The sequence below is a fragment of the Psammomys obesus genome, unplaced genomic scaffold (assembly GCF_907164565.1).
Source record: "Psammomys obesus unplaced genomic scaffold, mPsaObe1.curated_primary_1811, whole genome shotgun sequence".
Lineage (NCBI taxonomy): Eukaryota > Metazoa > Chordata > Mammalia > Rodentia > Muridae > Psammomys > Psammomys obesus.
Genome location: NW_026596109.1, coordinates 15,376,263 through 15,394,539, shown reverse-complemented (window position 1 = coordinate 15,394,539; position 18,277 = coordinate 15,376,263). Strand labels below are relative to the sequence as shown.

The window sequence follows — 18,277 nt, the reverse complement described above, 5'->3', positions numbered from 1 at the left end:
ACTAGCATTTTTAAAATATATTTTCATTTTTGAAATAATAATTATATTATTTCCTCTACCCTTTTACCCAGCAAATTCTACCATATACCCATCCTTGATTTCTTTCAAATTCATGGCTTTTCCCCCCTGAGTGCATGCTTGCATGCATGAATGCATGTCCAAATACATATGAATAGGTTCAGGGCTAACCATTTATTGTTATTTTTACATCATTTTTTTTTCATTCTCCTCCTACAACTCCTCTCATAGCTTCCCCACCCAGCTTCACATCCCTCTGTCACAGAACAAAAACCAAAACATACAAATAAAACAAAACAAACATAAATACCAAGCCAAAAATAAAACAAAAACCTACCCAAAAAACATGGAATCCATTTGCATTGTCCAATTACTTCTGGCGCTTCTGGGATGAGGGGCCAAGGTAAAAGAGGAAATATGTGGGGAAAAAAAACAACTGAAGGTTCTTTGAAAAGCCATATGGAAGCCAAGTACTGTAGAAGCTTTCTAAAATATCTGCACATATGTATGTATTTAAGTGGAGTCACTACATGATGGAGGTGACTACCCCATTTAGATGTGCAGGCAGTTAAAGCCTGCAGTGCCAAGAATCAGTTAAAGCCTGTTAAGTTATTGACCAGAGGGATTTTATAGACAGCTGCCCGCAAATCTCAATAGACTATTGCCAGAGCTATTGGGCTCATCTCCACAGAGGGAAGGGTCATTTGCTGAAGATAGACACAACTTCTGTCAGCAGACACTGAGAAATCGAGCTGGTTCATCCCTACTGACTACTGTTCATGATACTGGAAAATATTCTGCATGCTACCAGAGGAAAAAATTAGTCATCCACATCACTGAACTACAAACCCCGCAACATATAATATTGACCTGCCTGCAGGATACTGGGTATAACAGTGGCACAGATATTATGGGAGTGACCAGCTGTTTTTGATGGGATTTAAGTCCCACTCCATGATTTGGAATCCATGCCTGATGACACTAGTAGTTTATGCTTTTTGTTTGTTTGTTTGTTTGTTTGTTTGTTTCTCAGGCCCTACCTATTACTATAAAAAGTAAAATAAAATAATATGTGATACTTGGAGAAGTCAGTTGTCTTACTTATGAATACTTCTCTCCCAAGAAAGTATTTTGAGTATTACCAGTATTTTACCTTCCCACTTACTGAACATTCAGACCTTCTGAATAACTGCCTTGGGAACTTGAGTCTGCTTCTCTATGCGTAGGAGGAAATGGAAGATGACGTTAGTTGCAACTATACCTGTGAAAATAGAATCAGATTCAAATATTGTATTACTTGTATGTAATATTATCATTTGATTTTTCTTGTCAGTTCTATGTATTATCATCTATACTCATTTCTCATTCACAGACAGCAAGAAGCAGTTCTTGGCATGCAAGATATTCAGTGCTGACCTACCTCCAGACCATGGTATTTTACAACCTCTTTATTTTCTTAAATAATGAAGATGCAGTTAAAGACATCAGATGGCTGATTATATGCCTTTTGGAGGATGAACAGTTAGAGGTAAAATTTAAAGTTAGAATAAATAGAAATTGAGTTAACTTTAAAAATCTGTGATTATGAGGCTAAGGCAGGAGCATTTCTATAAATTAAAGGCCAGCCTTGACTACAGAGTACAGTTCATGAGATGTGTTTTGTTTAAGCATTATTTAACTTTAATTTTAATATAAGACCAGCTATATGAGTAGTCATTTGCTGCAGTACAGATAGAAACTACTGGGTGTGTGCTGGATGTCTTTTCTTCTCTCAGCTGCTATAAACCTGCATTTTCTTGCTTATGAAATTGTAATTGTAATTTCTTTCTTTCTTTCTTTCTTTCTTTCTTTCTTTCTTTCTTTCTTTCTTTTCTTTCTCTTTCTCTTTATTGCTTTTTTCCTTTTAATTGAAAATAGATTATTTTCTTGTTGTTGTTGTTTTTTAAAAAAAAGGTGTTTGGCTATATTGTATTTATTATTAACCCTAAGGTTATTGTGATGGTATTATCTAACCTGCTATCACAAATAATAAGACACAGACACCTGTTAGATTTTGTAATTGCCTCATTTATCATGTGCCGGGCAGATACACTTACATACACTGTCTGAATCACTTCACCATCCATCTTCCAGCCCCCATCCAATGCCTTCTTCCTTAACTATCCCATCTTCCATCCATAATCTTAGAATTACTTGCTTTTATCTGGGCCTTTTCATGCCATTATTGTAGTCCTTTTTCCTCGTTCATATGGTTTTTGCTCCACACTATAACTCATCATGGTGTCTTCCTTCCTCCTATCTTCCCATCATCTGTCCCATCTTCTTGTGATTCTTTGATCCTCAAAAGCCCAGGAACCTTAGCCACACCTACTCCATTCTGTCCTGCCCAGATATAGGACATTTAATGAACCGATCAGGCATGTTTTAGGCAGGTTTACACAAACAAGGATACCTGTATCTGGTGAGCAATAATCAGAAGTTAAGTGCCAGTTATTAGCATTAGACCAACCTCCAACATTTACTCATACAACATATCCCGATTATGACTTCCCTTCCCTCTGTTCCTTCCCACCTGCTCTTCTCTCTGAGAGGATCTATTCCCTTTCTGTCTCATTAGAAAAGAAAAGGCTAGCCAGGCACAGTGGTGATCACCTGTAATCCCAGCACTCAGGGAGGAAGAGGCAGACAGATCTCTCGGTCTACAAAGTAAGTCCAAGACAGCTAAGGCTTAAACCCTGTCTTAGCAAACAAAAAAGAAAAAGCCTCTAAGAGAAAACAATAAACATGACAAAATAAAAAGTAGTAGGACATAACAAAGTATAACATTAAAGCTGGACAAGGAAAACCAGTAGGAGAAAAGAGCCTCAAGAGCAAGCACAAGAATCAGAGACCCACTAATTTACACACTCAAGAGTCCATAAAAATACCATGCTAATAGCTACTATATAAATGCACAGAACCTGGTGCAGACCCATGTAGGTCCTGTGCTTCCTGCTTCAGTCTCTGAGTTCATATCACTTTTGCTTACTTGATTCAGAGAGCCTCTCTCTCTTGAGGTCCTCTATTCCTCTGATTCTTAAACTCTTTCCACGTCTGTCTTCTTTTCTGGGGTTCCCTGAGTTCTGAAGGAAGGGATTTGATTTGATGAAGATATATCCGTTTAGATCTGTGTGTTCTAAAGACTGTGTGTGTGTGTGTGTGTGTGTGACTTTCTCTCTGAGTAATATCTAGGTGTGGATCTCTGTATTTGTTCCAATCTACTGTAGGAGGAGGCTTCTGTGATGATGACTGAATAAGGCATTGATCTATGAGTATAGCAGAATATCATTAGGAGTCATTTTATTGATACTCTTTTAAATATTATTTATTATGTATACAATGTTCCGTCTACATGTACACCTGCACGACAGAAGAGGTTACCAGATCTCATTATAGATGGTTGTGATCCACCATATTGCTGGGAACTGAATTCAGGACCTCTGGAGGAAGAACCAGTACTCTTAACCTCTGAGCCGTCTCTCCAGCCCCCTGTCTAGTCTCTGGTTCTTGGTCCCCAACAGTGTCAAGTATGTGTTCCATTTTGGCCTTAAGTCGAATCAGGCACTGCTTGGTTGTACCCACACGTTCTGTGCCACTGTTTTCCCTCCCATATCTTGCAGGTAGGACAGATTTTAGGGCAAAGGTTTGTGGCTGAGTTGGTGTTCTCCTTTGGAAGCCTGCAGAGTACCTTCCCACACCAAAGACACCAAACTGTGAGAGTAAAGATTCTTAAGGGACTAGTAGAAATATACCCGAAGGCATATTGAAGAGCACAAAATACACTATTATCCAGTAGACTTAAAATATCACTGTTCTTACCCCTACTTGATGTAGTGGTTTTAGTTATATTTTTTACCAAAAGATATTTTAACTCAGTTAGCTCAATGCTGCAATAAATAAAGAATAAGATGTATTTGACCTGGGGAAAAGAAAATACACAAACTTCTATAAAAATATTACTTTACAAATTTAAAAAAAAATTTTGTGGTGGAGAATTTTTTATGTTTATGTATCTTAAGTATTTCTATGTTCTTAAGGACTGAAAATAGATTCATCTGGGGGAATGTTGGTTTCTCCTCTTCCCTAAAAAGCCTGTCTAGCTTTTTTGTGTTCAGCAAGCAAATGTCCAGACCCTAGGGTACTGACAGACTGCTTAAAGCAAATTCAGTGGAAATACTTACATTTCTTGTGCTTTTTAGAAACTAATCTAAAGGGATAAAAATGGAAAAGTGGGAATCTCAGAAATACCATTTCTAAGCCTCAGTTTTAGAATATTAATTGGCTTTCTTTGACCATAACAATACCTGAAAATAGCACCACAACGAGGTTTGTATATTTTAAATTGTAGTTTTGGAGGCTTCAGTCCATTCCAGATGGACCCTAGGTGCTTGTAGGCATATGGTAACGTAGCATATCCTGGTAGGAATGTGTGGTGTAACGAAGCTATTTATCTTGTGTCCAAAAAGTAGAAAACATATGTTTCCCACGGTCCACTCTTGAGAGCATGTTCAAAGAACCCCAGGGTAGAGACACGAAGGTCACTGGAATTTGATGATCATCATCCTGCTCCCAGGTTCAGTAAGAGACTCAACATTCTCAAAAGAGTGAGGAAACCTGACTATATCCAGTAGCCTCCTTATTATAAACACCCCCCAGCACACACACACACAGAGTGAGTGAGTGAGCTTTAGAACATGTAATAAATAGATCATGGCATTTATATAAACTGTCATATTTTGGTGGTAGCCTCAAGTGTCTTGAACTAAGAATAAAGGAACAGTCATGGTAACACATACCTGTAATTTTAGCAAGAGGTCAGCTTGGGCTATATGAAACCCTACCTTAAACAAAGAGGGGCTGACCACTAGGGGCCAGGTTGTGTATGGGTTTCGTACTTGAATTAATTTTATACCTTAAATCTCATCTAGAGACAAGAGAAGGGTACCTGGGGGGATCTCCCTTACCGAGGTAAAGTGTGTTTCATGACCAGCCTCTTTGGACCATGCAGATGGTTAGATGAGTATGAATGACCTGGATTCTGGGGTTTGTTGTGCACATTAACAGCATGAATGCTGCTCACCCTGCTCTAAAGTTCTTACCTGGGAATTTTGCTTATAATAATTAAAATTAAAAAGAAAGAAACAGTGAAAGTCAAATCCAAATTTGAAGAGTCCTAGTAAGCCAGAGCAAGAACTTAGACAAACTGAGAACAAGCAATATAATCACCTTGCTCATAGCTACTAACGAAAGTATGTCCAGCCTTTGGATTGAATATATTTTTATAGATCGTATTTATCTTAGTTTATTCTTATTATCTTATTGAAGACTGTCTAGATTTTAGGGAGTGTATGTACTATCATGAATGGTAGAAAAGATTATTTTAGGTCCAGGGTGAGCATCTAGAATGTTTTATCTGTTGTTTTATTATGTATTAGGCATATATAAACTAGCACTTCAGATTAGTCACTGTAAGGATATTGTTTATGATGATAATACTAGGTTTAAAAGCGAGTGAGTGTCTCGACCGGGTGGCACATGCCTGTAATCCCAGCACTTGGTGAGGCAGAGGCAGGCAGATCTCTGTGAGTTCGAGGCCAGGTTGGCCTACAAAGAGACTCCAGGACAGCCAAAGCTATACAGAGAAACCCTATCTCAAAAAACCAGGAAGAAAAGTGAGTGAATGTATTTGAGGGCTGGAGCGAGTTCAGCAGTTAAGAGCGCTGTTGTAGCAAGGACCCAGGTTCAGTTCCCAGTGTTCACGAGGCTGCTCACCACAGTCACTTGGGTTCCAGGAGGCCTGATGCTCTCTCTAACATCTGCAAGCACCGTGAGCATATGGTGTACTTACACATGTGCAGGCAAAGCACTCAGACATGTAAGGTAAATCCTTTTTAGTTAGTGAATGTGATTTAAAAAAGTAAGCCTTAATTGTTTACTCTTAGGTCAGAATCTGAGTAAGTACAAACACTGATCCCACATTTTTTTTTTTCAATCCATAAGAAAGCTTTGAAGGAGCTTAGAGAGCACACACTCATTTTCTGATTCTACTTGTGGCAAGTGAAGCTCTAGATTTCTGTTGGGTTCTAAAACCTAGTAAGTTACCAAAAAGAATACCAGGTGAGCCTGAGGGTGTAACTCAGTTGGAGGAAGCTTGCATAGCAGCGCATGACATGCGCTTACCATCCCGGTATTTGGGGGAGTGAGCGTCTTCCCAGCATATACAACAGGTGAGAGTAGAATTTTACTTCACATTTGTAACTACTTAATAAAAATCATCCTTTCGTCTAACCTCAGCTACACAGCAAGTTTGAGGCCAGCCTTATCTACATGAAACCCTGTCTCAAAACAGCAACAAAAATATGGCTCTGGCTTTTTTTTTTTTTTTTTTTCCATCTAACCATTGAGGAGACTTATTTTAATTTTCAATCTATTTTTATTTTATTTTTTAAGATTTATTATGTATACAGCGTTCTGCCTATGTGTACCTCTGCACACCAAGAGAGGCCACCAGATATCATTATCAATGACTGTGAGCCACCATGCTGGGGATTGAACTCAGGAACTTTAGGAAGAGCAGCCAATGTTCTTAACCTCTGAGCCATCTCTCCAGCCCCTGTTTTTAGTTGAAAAAAAGTCCCAAGAAAATGTGTGATTCTTAATTTAGTATCATTTAGAATTAAAGTCTTTCCAGAACAAAGCTCAAATAATTCAGCATACTGGTGAGCTTTCATTGTTCTTCATAGTTTTTACCAAGATGGTGTATCTATGTAGACAGGGTCAACGGGGGGGGGGGGGGGGCTTGTCTGACTAAGAGAGAAAGGCAGATAAGTGTGGCTGTTCAGAGAAGGCAGGCAGAATCTGTAGTGAAAACACATTGTATCACTGTATCACAAATAGCAACTGTTTTGAAAATTCTGTTTGGAGGAATTTTCCATGGAAATTCATTCCTGTTACTTGGGACTTTTAAAAATATATCTGAGAAGGGGGTGGAGAGCCGGCTAAGTGGTTAAGCTCTTCCAGAGGACCTGGGTTTGATTTCCAGCACCCACATGACAGCTCACAGCTGTCTGTAACTCCAGTTACAGAGGATATGACACCCTTATCCAGACATTCATACAGGCAGAACATCAATACTCATAAAATAAAGATAAATAAATCACTGTGCTTTCTCTAAGCAGAAGATGCCTGTCACTGTGACATAAAGTAAAATCATCATTTAAATAACAATGACAATAAATAGCAGTAATAACTAGTTAAATCTTATTCGTGATTTAATTGGAAATACTTTATAATTGAGAGCTATTTTTTCTAAAGTTGAAAGGCTGAAAACATTAGAAGTATGGGAAGTTAACACATTTCTGACTAGTAAAGTGAAGTAACGTTTCCTAACATTTGTGAGGTAATTATTGACGTGTAAATTTATATATAATATGTATCTTAAATATAGGCCTTAATACTGGGAAGAAGAGTGATTCTATTGGAGGTATTGGGGTAATTTTTAGCAGCTTGGAGGAAAAATTAGAACATGTCACCCTGTAACGTACTCCATAGAGTAAAGCAGCACGCTCTCCATTTTTAAGTTAAGGGGACAGAAATACGATTTGGCTATTTGTAGGAATTTAAAGCAGAGATGACTTTTTAACCCTTTGGGTGATTTCAAAATTAGACAAATTTCACTACAAGAGTATTAGAAACTTTCTAGAGAAAAATGTGTGACATACAAAAAAATCAAACTTTTGTAGACTAGTTATAGTCAATACAACTACAAATAATGACCACAAAAATGCAAACTAAAGACAAGGCATGTTTATTTACTTTTAATAGGTCTTCTCTTATGTTATTGCTGGCCAGTTTGACTACTGTCCACATTCCAATTCTGTGTCATAGTACATTAGCATTTCTCTTTGGGCAGAAGTTGATAGCCATAGAATAGCTGAGTCTTTCAAATTGTTCCTAATACCACCCTCCCCCAACATAAGTGCATAAAGACAGATCGAAAATTGGTTATTTTTTCGATAGCCAATCAGAAGTTATATGAAGTAAGAATATTTTGTCTAGATGTTCTGGTGGACAGCCTGAGCAACTTAGAAGGTCCTGTCTACCTAAGAACAAAAAGGGCTTAGGAATGAAGCTCACTGACAGAGTACTAGCCTAACTAGCATAGGCTAGGCTGACTCCAGCGCTACACAGCTACCTTTGGCAACTTAGTGAGACCTTATTTCAAGATGGAAAGCTGAACCGAGGGCTCAGTGGTGTGGAGCACTTACTTACTTATATGAAGCCTTTGAGCCTTCCGCTCAGTCCCAGGACCACAATATATTTATAGAGAACAGGCAACCAAATGACAGTACAAAGAACCTCTCAAGGAATGCAGAGCAAAATGGTGGGATTTTTTGTTGATATTTTTAACCTCTGTTTTTATTATTTTGTTTATGAATTGTGGAGAATTTTTATTTTATGTATGATAGTTAACTTTTTATCCACATTTGAGGTCATAGGAATCTAGGGAATCTGGTGATATTTCCGTCACACTAAAGAAAGAAAATAACTTTTATATTCATTTCTAGGGAAAGTCTCCACTCAGCTTTCCATGCCTCTCCGAGATCCTTTATCACCTCAGACTTAGGATCTCAGTGCTAATAGAAATGATTATCTCTTCAGGTTCGAGAAATGGCTGCTACCACCTTAAGTGGTCTGCTGCAGTGTAACTTCCTTACCATGGACAGTGCCATGCAGATTCATTTTGAGCAACTTTGCAAAACAAAACTACCCAAGAAAAGAAAACGAGATCCTGGTTCTGTGGGAGATACCATTCCTTCTGCAGGTAATGTTAGAAAAAAAATTCCCATTCCTTTGAGGAATTAAGCAACGTGCTTATACATTTGAAGTACTTGTTTGTGCTTGGGTCTTCACTAGATGCTGGGAGTTGGCATGAAAGAAGTCAGGCTGTAAAATGAAAAGGCTAAAACTACATGTACAAAGGAACCTGTTGCATACAGTAACTTTTTAATAAGGCAGTCCTAACACCACCACCACCCCAAACATAAGTACAGAAAGTCAGATCCAAAATTGGTTATTTTGGAAGACTTAAATTCTCTTTTCAGAATTTAGGGTTTATATATTAGTGCACTAAACAACAACAACAAAAATTGCAGTTAGCAAGATGGCTCATTTGGTAAAGACATTTGGTATCATGCTCAGGACTTGAGTTTGATGATGATGAAAGGCAAGACCTACTCCTACAAGTTTTCTCTGACCTCCACTTCTACACTGTGGCACTCGTGTGTGGGCTTGAGTACACACACACAATTTTTTTTTTTTTTTTTGAATGAAAAATGGGGCTGGGCCGGGACACATTTAGTAAAGTGTTTGCCCTACAAGCTTGAGGCCCTGAATGTGATCCCCAGCACTACAGTAACAGTCGGGTGTGATGGCTCATAATTCCTGCATTGCAGAGGAGAACCGAGCAGATCATCAGATCCCTTGACTCAGAAAACAAGTACCACACTGTAGAGATGTCTTGGTGGTTAAGTGCTCACTGTTAGAGACCCAAGTTTGAGTTCTTCCATCCACATCTGGAACCCCACAGCTGCCTGTAACTCTAGCTCCCACAGAATTCAACACCCCTTTCTGGCCTCTGTGGGCCTTTCATGCATATACATATACACATACAGATAAATAAAAATTAAAAACACATATATACCAAAAAATCGATGAAAGGAACAATGCCTGAGAGTGACTCCTGCTGTCTGCACTCATGTGCACACACGTGTGTAGAACAGAAATACACGCACACAAAAGAAAATGTTGTAAGGAGCCAGAGGTGCCCTTGCTCCTATCTAGAGAAGGGAATACTTAACAGTGGCTTTAATCAACATTTTAAGTTTCTTTGATAATATAGAGTGTTTTAAGTATTTATTTTAACAAATGGCATTGTTTATAATTTTTACTACTTCAAAATTTTATTTCCTTACCTTTTCCTTCTGTTGATGGACACACCTAGAATAGATTTACAAAAGAATTTGTATATTCACTGCTTTATGAAGAAACTCTGAGGAAAGCTAGAAGGTGGCTCAGTGTAATAAACTCTTAGCTAATATGCATCATGTCCTGAGCTCAGTCCCAAGGACTACCAAAACGGAGATGGAAACAGTTCTCTGTGGCAGTTACTCTGAGGATGGTGCTTAGCTCATGTGAGGCTGTGTGCTTGATCAACCCCAACTGGAAGGGAAGGGGGTCAGAGTGAGAAAGGAAGCGGGGAACGTGCTTTTGGAAGCATTTGGATTCCTTCGCTGAGGAAAGAGCAGACCTGTAGGATAGACGTGTGCTGCAGTTCTGCTTTAAGACATGCACTTGTCCTGCATGTGCTGTGTCATGCATTTGGGGGGAGGACAATCACATAGAGAATATTGCAAGAGCTTGCTTTAGGGTCAGTATTTACTTACACTATGCATGAGCTGATCAGGAATACTGTAGCTGTGTTGTTAGTTTTAACAATATGGCCCATTTCTGATGAGAAACAATTATACTGTCACTGAGGGACAGCTACAAAATGTCTTTAAACTTCGTACAGTTTCTAGTTCAGACTCAGAAATCATGCTTTTCATGTGCGCACTTGTAAATTTATATTAAGTGGGGAAATGTGCATACTGAAAGCACACCTCGCATGAGTGAAATTTTACTTCACCGTAAAGGATATGTTGTTGTTTTATTGCAGAGTTGGTCAAACGTCATGCTGGTGTGCTTGGACTTGGTGCGTGTGTTCTTTCTAGCCCTTATGATGTTCCCACCTGGATGCCTCAACTTCTTATGAATCTCAGTGCACATTTGAATGATCCTCAGCCTATTGAGGTATGTTCTGTGTGGTCCAGAGAATCATCTGTAATAACCATATTTTCAGTTTTGTGTGAGTTAAGTATACAACAAGCCGAAGTAAAAGAATAAATAACAAGTAGCAGGCAGATAACAGATAGACCACAAAATGCCATCAAATTGGAGGCTGAGCACATCTAAGCAGAAGCCAGCTGGAGTTCCCAATAAGAGCCTCTCAGGCAGAGCAGAACATGCCCTCTGCCAAGCCTTCCAAGTAAGAGAACAAGTTGCAGATAGAGATAACACTGTCAGATCAGGTGCTTACAACAACATAACATTAAGAGTTCACAGAGTAGCTGAACTTCCTATGGCTGACCTTTCCAGTTTCCCACTGCAGGTGCTTTTACATGGGGTAAACAGTAGTAGCCTCTGCCGGAAATGGTTTGCCGTCCAGCTGTGCTTGGACATGGTTTTACTCTTGACCAGATCTGTTGTTCTCTCCTCCTGCCGTAGAGTTAAAGAGGCTAACCCATTCCCAGACAAGGGGCCTTAGAGCCACAATGTGCACATGCTTTGGGGCCACTTCCACTTCCAGATCCAGCTTCTTGGCGAACTCAAAGAGCACATGACGATTGACCCAAATAATATACATCCTAAAGTATATAATTAATCTTTGTTAGATTATTTACATCACTGGATGTACTTTCCTGCATGCCTTTAATCGTAGCACTCAGGAGACATAAGCAGGTGGATCTGTGAGTTCAAGAACAGCCTAGGGCTACCCAGAGAAACCCTAACTCAAAAACATAAATTTAAAAAAAAAATTATTTTAAACCTCCTGCTTCTGATAGGGTCAAGTTTACTCTGTAAATATTTAAAGCCTTGCAGAGACATGCCTCCATGTGTAGCAAGATGAAATAAAACTCTGTAGCTTCTCTTCTTTCAAGCCCAAGATTAAGAGCACTGCCAGCACTAGAAAGTTGGGTTTCTTGTTACTGTTATTCTGGCATTTTGTGTCTGGAAACTCACATCTCCCCGAGGGCTAATGTTGAACTAGAAGTAATGGTATTTATCTAGTAGTAAGCACCCATGCTAAGCCAGCCGTCATCTTTGTAAATGTAGAGGACTTTGTATTGAACTCGTCTAGCAATGTGGTAATACATTCCAGGGGTTTGTCCTGAAATGAAGCTAGCAATTTTAAAGAATATTAGTGGTTTGGTGACAAAAAAAACTGACTTGGTTTTCTAACATTGTAGCATTTGCAGTGTGTGAACTCTGAGGTCTAGGTGGGTGCTCACATAGCTGAGGATAAGCCATATTTAACTCTGGTTAAAAATGTGCATGGGTTGATTACAGATGACTGTAAAGAAGACCTTATCCAATTTCCGAAGGACACACCATGACAACTGGCAAGAACACAAGCAGCAGTTCACTGATGACCAGCTGCTTGTTCTCACGGACCTCCTTGTGTCACCATGCTATTATGCTTAGAGGGGTGAGTTACACATGACATCCCAGCAGCATCGTTCCGCTGATGCCTGAGAAAAGAATATCTGCAAGATTTTAGAGTTTGCTGACATTGGCTGGGTAGTGGTGGCACTGCCTTTGATCGCAGCATTTGGGAGGCAGAGGCAGGCAGATCTCTGAGTTCAAGGCCAGCCTGCTCTACAGAGCAACTTCCAGGAGTACACAGAGAAACCCTGTCTCTAAAAAAACAAAACAAAAAATCTTGCTGATATTGCAGATGTAAGTGTTTAGGTAAAGTGGAGAGAGTAGTTTATTGACTCTTTGAGAGAGGGATAGCTGTGTAGATCAGATTAGCCTTGCATTTGGAGTGATTCTCTTGAGTACTAGAATTGCAGCTATATGTCACCACACCTGACTGGTTGGTGTGTTTTAAGATTTATTAAGTATACGAAGCTCTGCCTGCATGTACACCTGAATGCCAGAAGAGGGCACCAGACCACACTATAGATGGTTGTGAGCCACCAGGTGGTCATGGAAACTGAACTCGGGACTCCTGGAAGAGCAAGCAGTGTTCCCAGCCTCTGAGCCATCTCTCCAGCCCCCACCTGACTGGTTTTAAGCATGGCTTTATGTGTATACAGTTCAGAGGCAGAGCCCAAATTTAGCAAAGATGAGACCCTAGGTTCAATTTCCTGTACTGAGGTGAACAGACATGATGGCCTGTGCCTGTGCCTCAGGGTTTTGTTAGGTTGATGGATAATACGGCTTTTGCCGTGGCCAGTGGGATAACTCCCATAGAATTTCTCACAATTTTGTTTTCATTTTTAGGCGCACAATTTATGTGACTGCTTTGGGACGGTTAGAAAGTCAATAAGTTGCTTTAGAGAATAAATCACAGTTCAAATTGTTTCTTGAGTGGAACATTTGGGATTGGGCTGGATTTTGTAGTTACGAGAATCAAGTTATGAGAACTTGATCTGGGTTCTTTTTCTTTATAAATGTGCATGGGCATTTAGCTTGTATGTATGTGTGAGCACATGTGCATGCTATGCTTGTAGAGGCCAGAAGAGGAAACTGAGTTTCGGTGGTTGTAAGCCTACATGTGGGTGCTTAGAACAGATGCCAGTGCTCTTAACTGCTGAGCCATCTCACTATCTCACCATAGGGATTTTGGGGGGTTTTTGTTGTTGTTGTTGTTTGTGTTTTTATTCTCAGGTAGAGTCTTTATAGATAGCCCTGGAATGCAGTATGTTGAACAGGTGGCCTCAAACTCAGAGGTCTTCCTACTTCTGCCCCTCCGCCTTCATAAGTGCTGGTGTGAAAGGTATTTCCCACCATTGCACAACTCCTCTAAATTCATAAATACTTACTACCCTTCTGTAAAGAGAGAGGGCCAAGGGCCTGGAAAGGTGGCTCAGAGGCTCTTCCAGAGGTCCTGAGTTCAGTTCCCAGCAATCACATGATGGCTCACAACCATCTATGCTGGGATCTGATGCCATCTTCTGGCGTGCAGGCAAAATACTGTATAAATAATAAATAAATAAATTTTTAGAAAGAAAAAAAGAGGGAGGGCCAACAAGTCTTTGTGTAGATAAGGGTAAGGAGAATAAAGAAAATCTAGTTGGTGGGATTTTAGAACTGAGTGTCTCGTTGCCTAACACACTTTTTTCTTTCTTCTTTCTAATGCAGATGACTAGTCCTCATTTTGGGCTCATTTCATCAAAAATTCCAGTTCCTCAGGTACCATCTGTGGTGACTCTTTGCAGGTTTCACAACACAGCCTCTGATGAGCTTTCATCGTTTCGCTGACTTCCGTGTTTGGCCTCATTAGTCTTCGTTCACAGGTTCTCAGCTGCCATTTGATTTCCTAACTTGTCCTGAAATGTTCCCAGAATACTGATCACTTTTTCTTTGAGACATTTGACAAAGTTACAAAGTCTCAGACTAGAATAACCTAGTATGATCATGGCATCATGACCAAACAGTCTAGAAACTTGTTAAAAACCAAAACAAAACAATTTTCTTGGAATGGAGAATATTCATCAGTAATATAGGTCCTCTCATTTCATTCATCTCAAATTACTTTGAATTTTTCCCCAAAGGCTGTTGGGTTTAGTGATAGTAGGGCCAAGGCCCATGAATCTGAAGTCAACAGCCTTCTGTCTGGAGAGTTATGAAGAGAAGATCAAAGGGGGCAAGTCTTGGAATTAGACACATGGCAGAAGTCTGTTTTTGTGTCCCCACAGACTGGAGTTTTTGGTGCTGAGTAAGAGCCAATTGCTGAAAAACTGGGGATTTGGTGAATAAATTTTAGACTGATTTGTATGTGTATACAATGTGTGATTTTAAAAATAAAAAACACCATCAATAAACACCCTGGCTGATTGCTTCTTACCCTGTAGTCTTCACAAATACTGTTTTGCACCCCACCTTGAAATATGTTACACTTCATATGAATGAAAGATTGCTGTGGTTCTGGAAATTTTCTTTTCATCTCTTTCTTTCCCCCGCTCCTCCCCTCTCTTTCTCCCTCCCTCCCTCCTCTCCCGTCTGCCTGCCTGCCTGCAGAATCATTAAGATCAAGACTTGATATTTGACTTGTTTAGTATGTTACATAGATGCAAAAGAATGTATAAACTATAGAGATAACATTGGCAAGACTTTGTACAGATGCAGCCCTTAACGTGAGCCATTGTGTGACTGGTTATGAAGATTCACACACAGCTCTTTACTGTAGCAGCTTGGGGATTTTGTACCTACAGAATGCCTTTTTTGGTGTATGTTTGTAAATTATTTTGCCTTCTCATGTTACAAAAGCTGAAATGTGGGGTTTTTTCTAAGTACATTTATCATTAGAATATCTGGATTTTTATGTACCTTTTTGTGTGCATCCGTAAATGGTAACATGTTTGCCTTCACAACTTTATAGAGTGCAACACACCTTCTAGTTGAAAATTCACAAGTTGATGAGTGACCTCTTGTCACACACCCTTTACAATCTTCTTTAAAGGAACACTACAGTATATTTTTTAGACTGTACGTGCTGACTGTCCCAATCTAAGCACAGCAGTGGTCTTGGTACAGTACTGAAGTGTCAGCATACACAGGCATAATCTGTGTATAGAGTAGTACCTAATTGACTATTTCAATTGTGTAACGAGTAAAAACACAATAAAATGGATTGTTTTTAATACCTGACTTTTGTCTTCATTAAGAGAAGAAAGTTCTGCAGGCAGCAATTTTTGTGGATTCTTTCTGCCTTCTTATGTTTAGATCTATGAATTTCTTTCCTTTGTCCCGAATGAATTAGCTAGCTGTGCTCTGTTGAGTGCAGTGGCCAGGCTCTTGAGGCCCCATGTGACTCATAATTACTACATTTAATGGTACAGAGGAGCTTTTCTTTCATCACAAAAGTTCTGTTAAAAAAAAAAAAAAAAAAAAAAAAAAAACAGGTGGTGGTGGCACATGCCTTAAATGCCAACACTTCAAGGAGGCAAAAGTAGGTGGATCTCTTAAGTTCAAGGCCAGCCTGGTCTACAGAGTAAGTTTCAGGGGAGCTAGGCCTATCCAGAGAAACTCTGGCTTGGGGAGGCTTGGGGCCGGGGGTGTCTGTAAGCACAAATCTGTGCGGTTGATTCTTTTAAGACTACCATTTGAGTATTAACTGTATTGCTTATTTCGGCCTTTTCTTTTTCTTTCTCTTTGTTTTGTCACGGAAATTGGAGAAAGGACTCCCAAGAGAGGAATGTCGCAGTTCAGTTTTTTTCTAACTAAACTACATAAAACTCTGCTTGATCAACATTTCCTAAGTGGGAATGTTTTATATCTACTTGGTAATCAGTATGTTCCGTAATTAAAACTCTCTGGATAGCATCCCTCTCTTTAAAATGACAGGGTGGCACACACCAGTAATCAAGAGCGTTCTGGACCCTGAGCCAGAAGACTAAGGGACTCTAAAATCTCAAAAAGCTTCTTATTGATTCCATCTATTAGTGACTGAGAGCCCCTGGTGAAAACAAGATCTAGATTCTACTTCAGACCTAAAAACAGAATCCCTTAATCGGGGTACCCAGCATCAAGTTTGTTGTAATTAGCTTGACATTTCCCCAAGATTATGCTTGAGTTTTGAAATTAAATGTTCTAACATTGCATGATTAATTTTCTACAAGTGGTCTCAAGTTTGAAAGCTCTTAGAACACGTGGTACATTAACAAGGATAAAGGAGCAAGAACCATGTCAACAAGGCTGGTCACAACAAGCTGGTCACAAGCAGTGAGAGAAACCGGAAAGAGTCCTAGAAAGCACTTGTTGATTGGACTTGTAAGGAGCGTAGGTTTCTGTGAGCTTTGACAGGTTGAGAAAGGAGAACACAGGAGTTTGTAAGATCTGATCTTTGGGTTCTGAATGGATCCTTTGAAAAAGTCTTTGCAGATCATTTAGGAAGACATTGTCTTCACAATGTTAATGTGACTAAGGGACAAGAGTGCAGTTCAGCAGTGGAGGGCTTGCTAGCACAGCCAGCCACCAGCACTGGGAGCTGGGCTGAGCGCTTCTAGAGATTTTTGTGATGCTTTTGAGTATTGCTCCATTGTTGAACATCAAAATAGTTTTGCATTTTTTTATGCTTCAGAATACACTGTAATACCTGTTACACACTTGAAAACTTCTCTTTCTTTTATTGAAGCATTCAAAGTGTAAGATATTTAAGTCAGGAACACCTGAGTGTGGTTGTTTGCCATCATGCCCAGGGAATGTGAACATTTTATGGGCCTTGAGGTGCACTTTCCCAAAATGGACATTAGTTTGCATGTCACAGTTTGTGCTAGAATGCTGGTTTTATTGCAGATTGATAGTCTGTTCACCTGTTAGTGCCCATTAACTGTGTACAGATTTGGTGTTTGCATTAGTATGCCAGTATTCTTACCCAGTTTATCAACCTCACTGCTATATTTTGTCCCAACTACCTTTCTTTCCTACATCTCTATGACCCTGTACAATGGAATTTTTCTCTTTTTCAATATGATATTGGCTACAGGTATACTACTGATGGCAGTAGTTTAACCAGAATATTTTTTTATCACTTACGCCCAAATGGAAATCACACAAGTAGTGTCTAATTTGTTTGGAGTGATGTATAATTTGGGTCAGAATTTTCACTCTAGCTGCTTATTAATCTTTTTTCCCTCCGATGTTTCTAGGGCCCACTGTTACCCTTACTGACAACATAATCTTAGAACTGATCTTGCCAAGGGTCTGGGGAGTAAAGCATGATTTATGTGTAAATTAGTTGGGAATTTTTCTTCAGTATTTTTTTCTAAACAGAATTCTGATATTTCACAAAGCCCACCAGCATGTTTCTTAGCAAAAAGTGTGGGGAAAATTAAATTTCTTTGAAACCCGTTACTAATTTGTATTTATAAAGAAAAACGTAGCAGCAAATGGACAGAGGTTCTAGCATCGGTGCCACAAAGCATTTCACCTGGACGTAATCAAAGTCTCTGATTTGTAGTATCAGCCAACAGAAGGGACATTTAAATAACATTCTCTATTTCTAAATATTGGGTGAGATCAGAAAAGTAGAAGATACTAATTAACAAGGCTAAATCCTGAAAGAGTTAATGAGCTTGTTATGTGTGCATAATAACACACTTAGGAAGGTTTTGTTATTTGATGTCTCCAACTAAAATTAAAGCCAAACTGAGCTTGTTACTTTAGACCTGGCGACTTGGGGAGATGAGAAGCCACAAGTCTCATGTTTTATGTTGGTGTTTTCTAAAATAGGCCTAGCTGGATTACACCATCGCTTTGCACGATTTTTACACTATACACGGAGTTTAATAGATCCTTTTTTTTTTTTTTTTAACTTTGCACCAACCCCACATACGCCTGTGGAAGTGGGTTTGATTCAGGTTGTCATAATGACTATAATTATGAAACTCGA

The 18,277-nt window shown here is 39.3% G+C and overlaps 1 protein-coding gene across 1 annotated transcript in view; it reads left to right on the top strand.

The window, feature by feature from the left end:
- The window catches only part of Psme4 (proteasome activator subunit 4), a 117,547-nt gene extending 102,018 nt beyond the window's left edge, over positions 1 to 15,529 (top strand). Inside the window, exons 43-47 of the mRNA XM_055628776.1 lie at positions 1,391 to 1,546; positions 8,719 to 8,881; positions 10,775 to 10,908; positions 12,226 to 12,364; positions 14,026 to 15,529. Of these exons, the coding sequence (XP_055484751.1) occupies positions 1,391 to 1,546; positions 8,719 to 8,881; positions 10,775 to 10,908; positions 12,226 to 12,360 (588 nt within the window). The 3' untranslated portion in view covers positions 12,361 to 12,364; positions 14,026 to 15,529. The remainder of the gene's footprint in view (positions 1 to 1,390; positions 1,547 to 8,718; positions 8,882 to 10,774; positions 10,909 to 12,225; positions 12,365 to 14,025) is intronic.
- Positions 15,530 to 18,277: the final 2,748 nt, after the last annotated feature.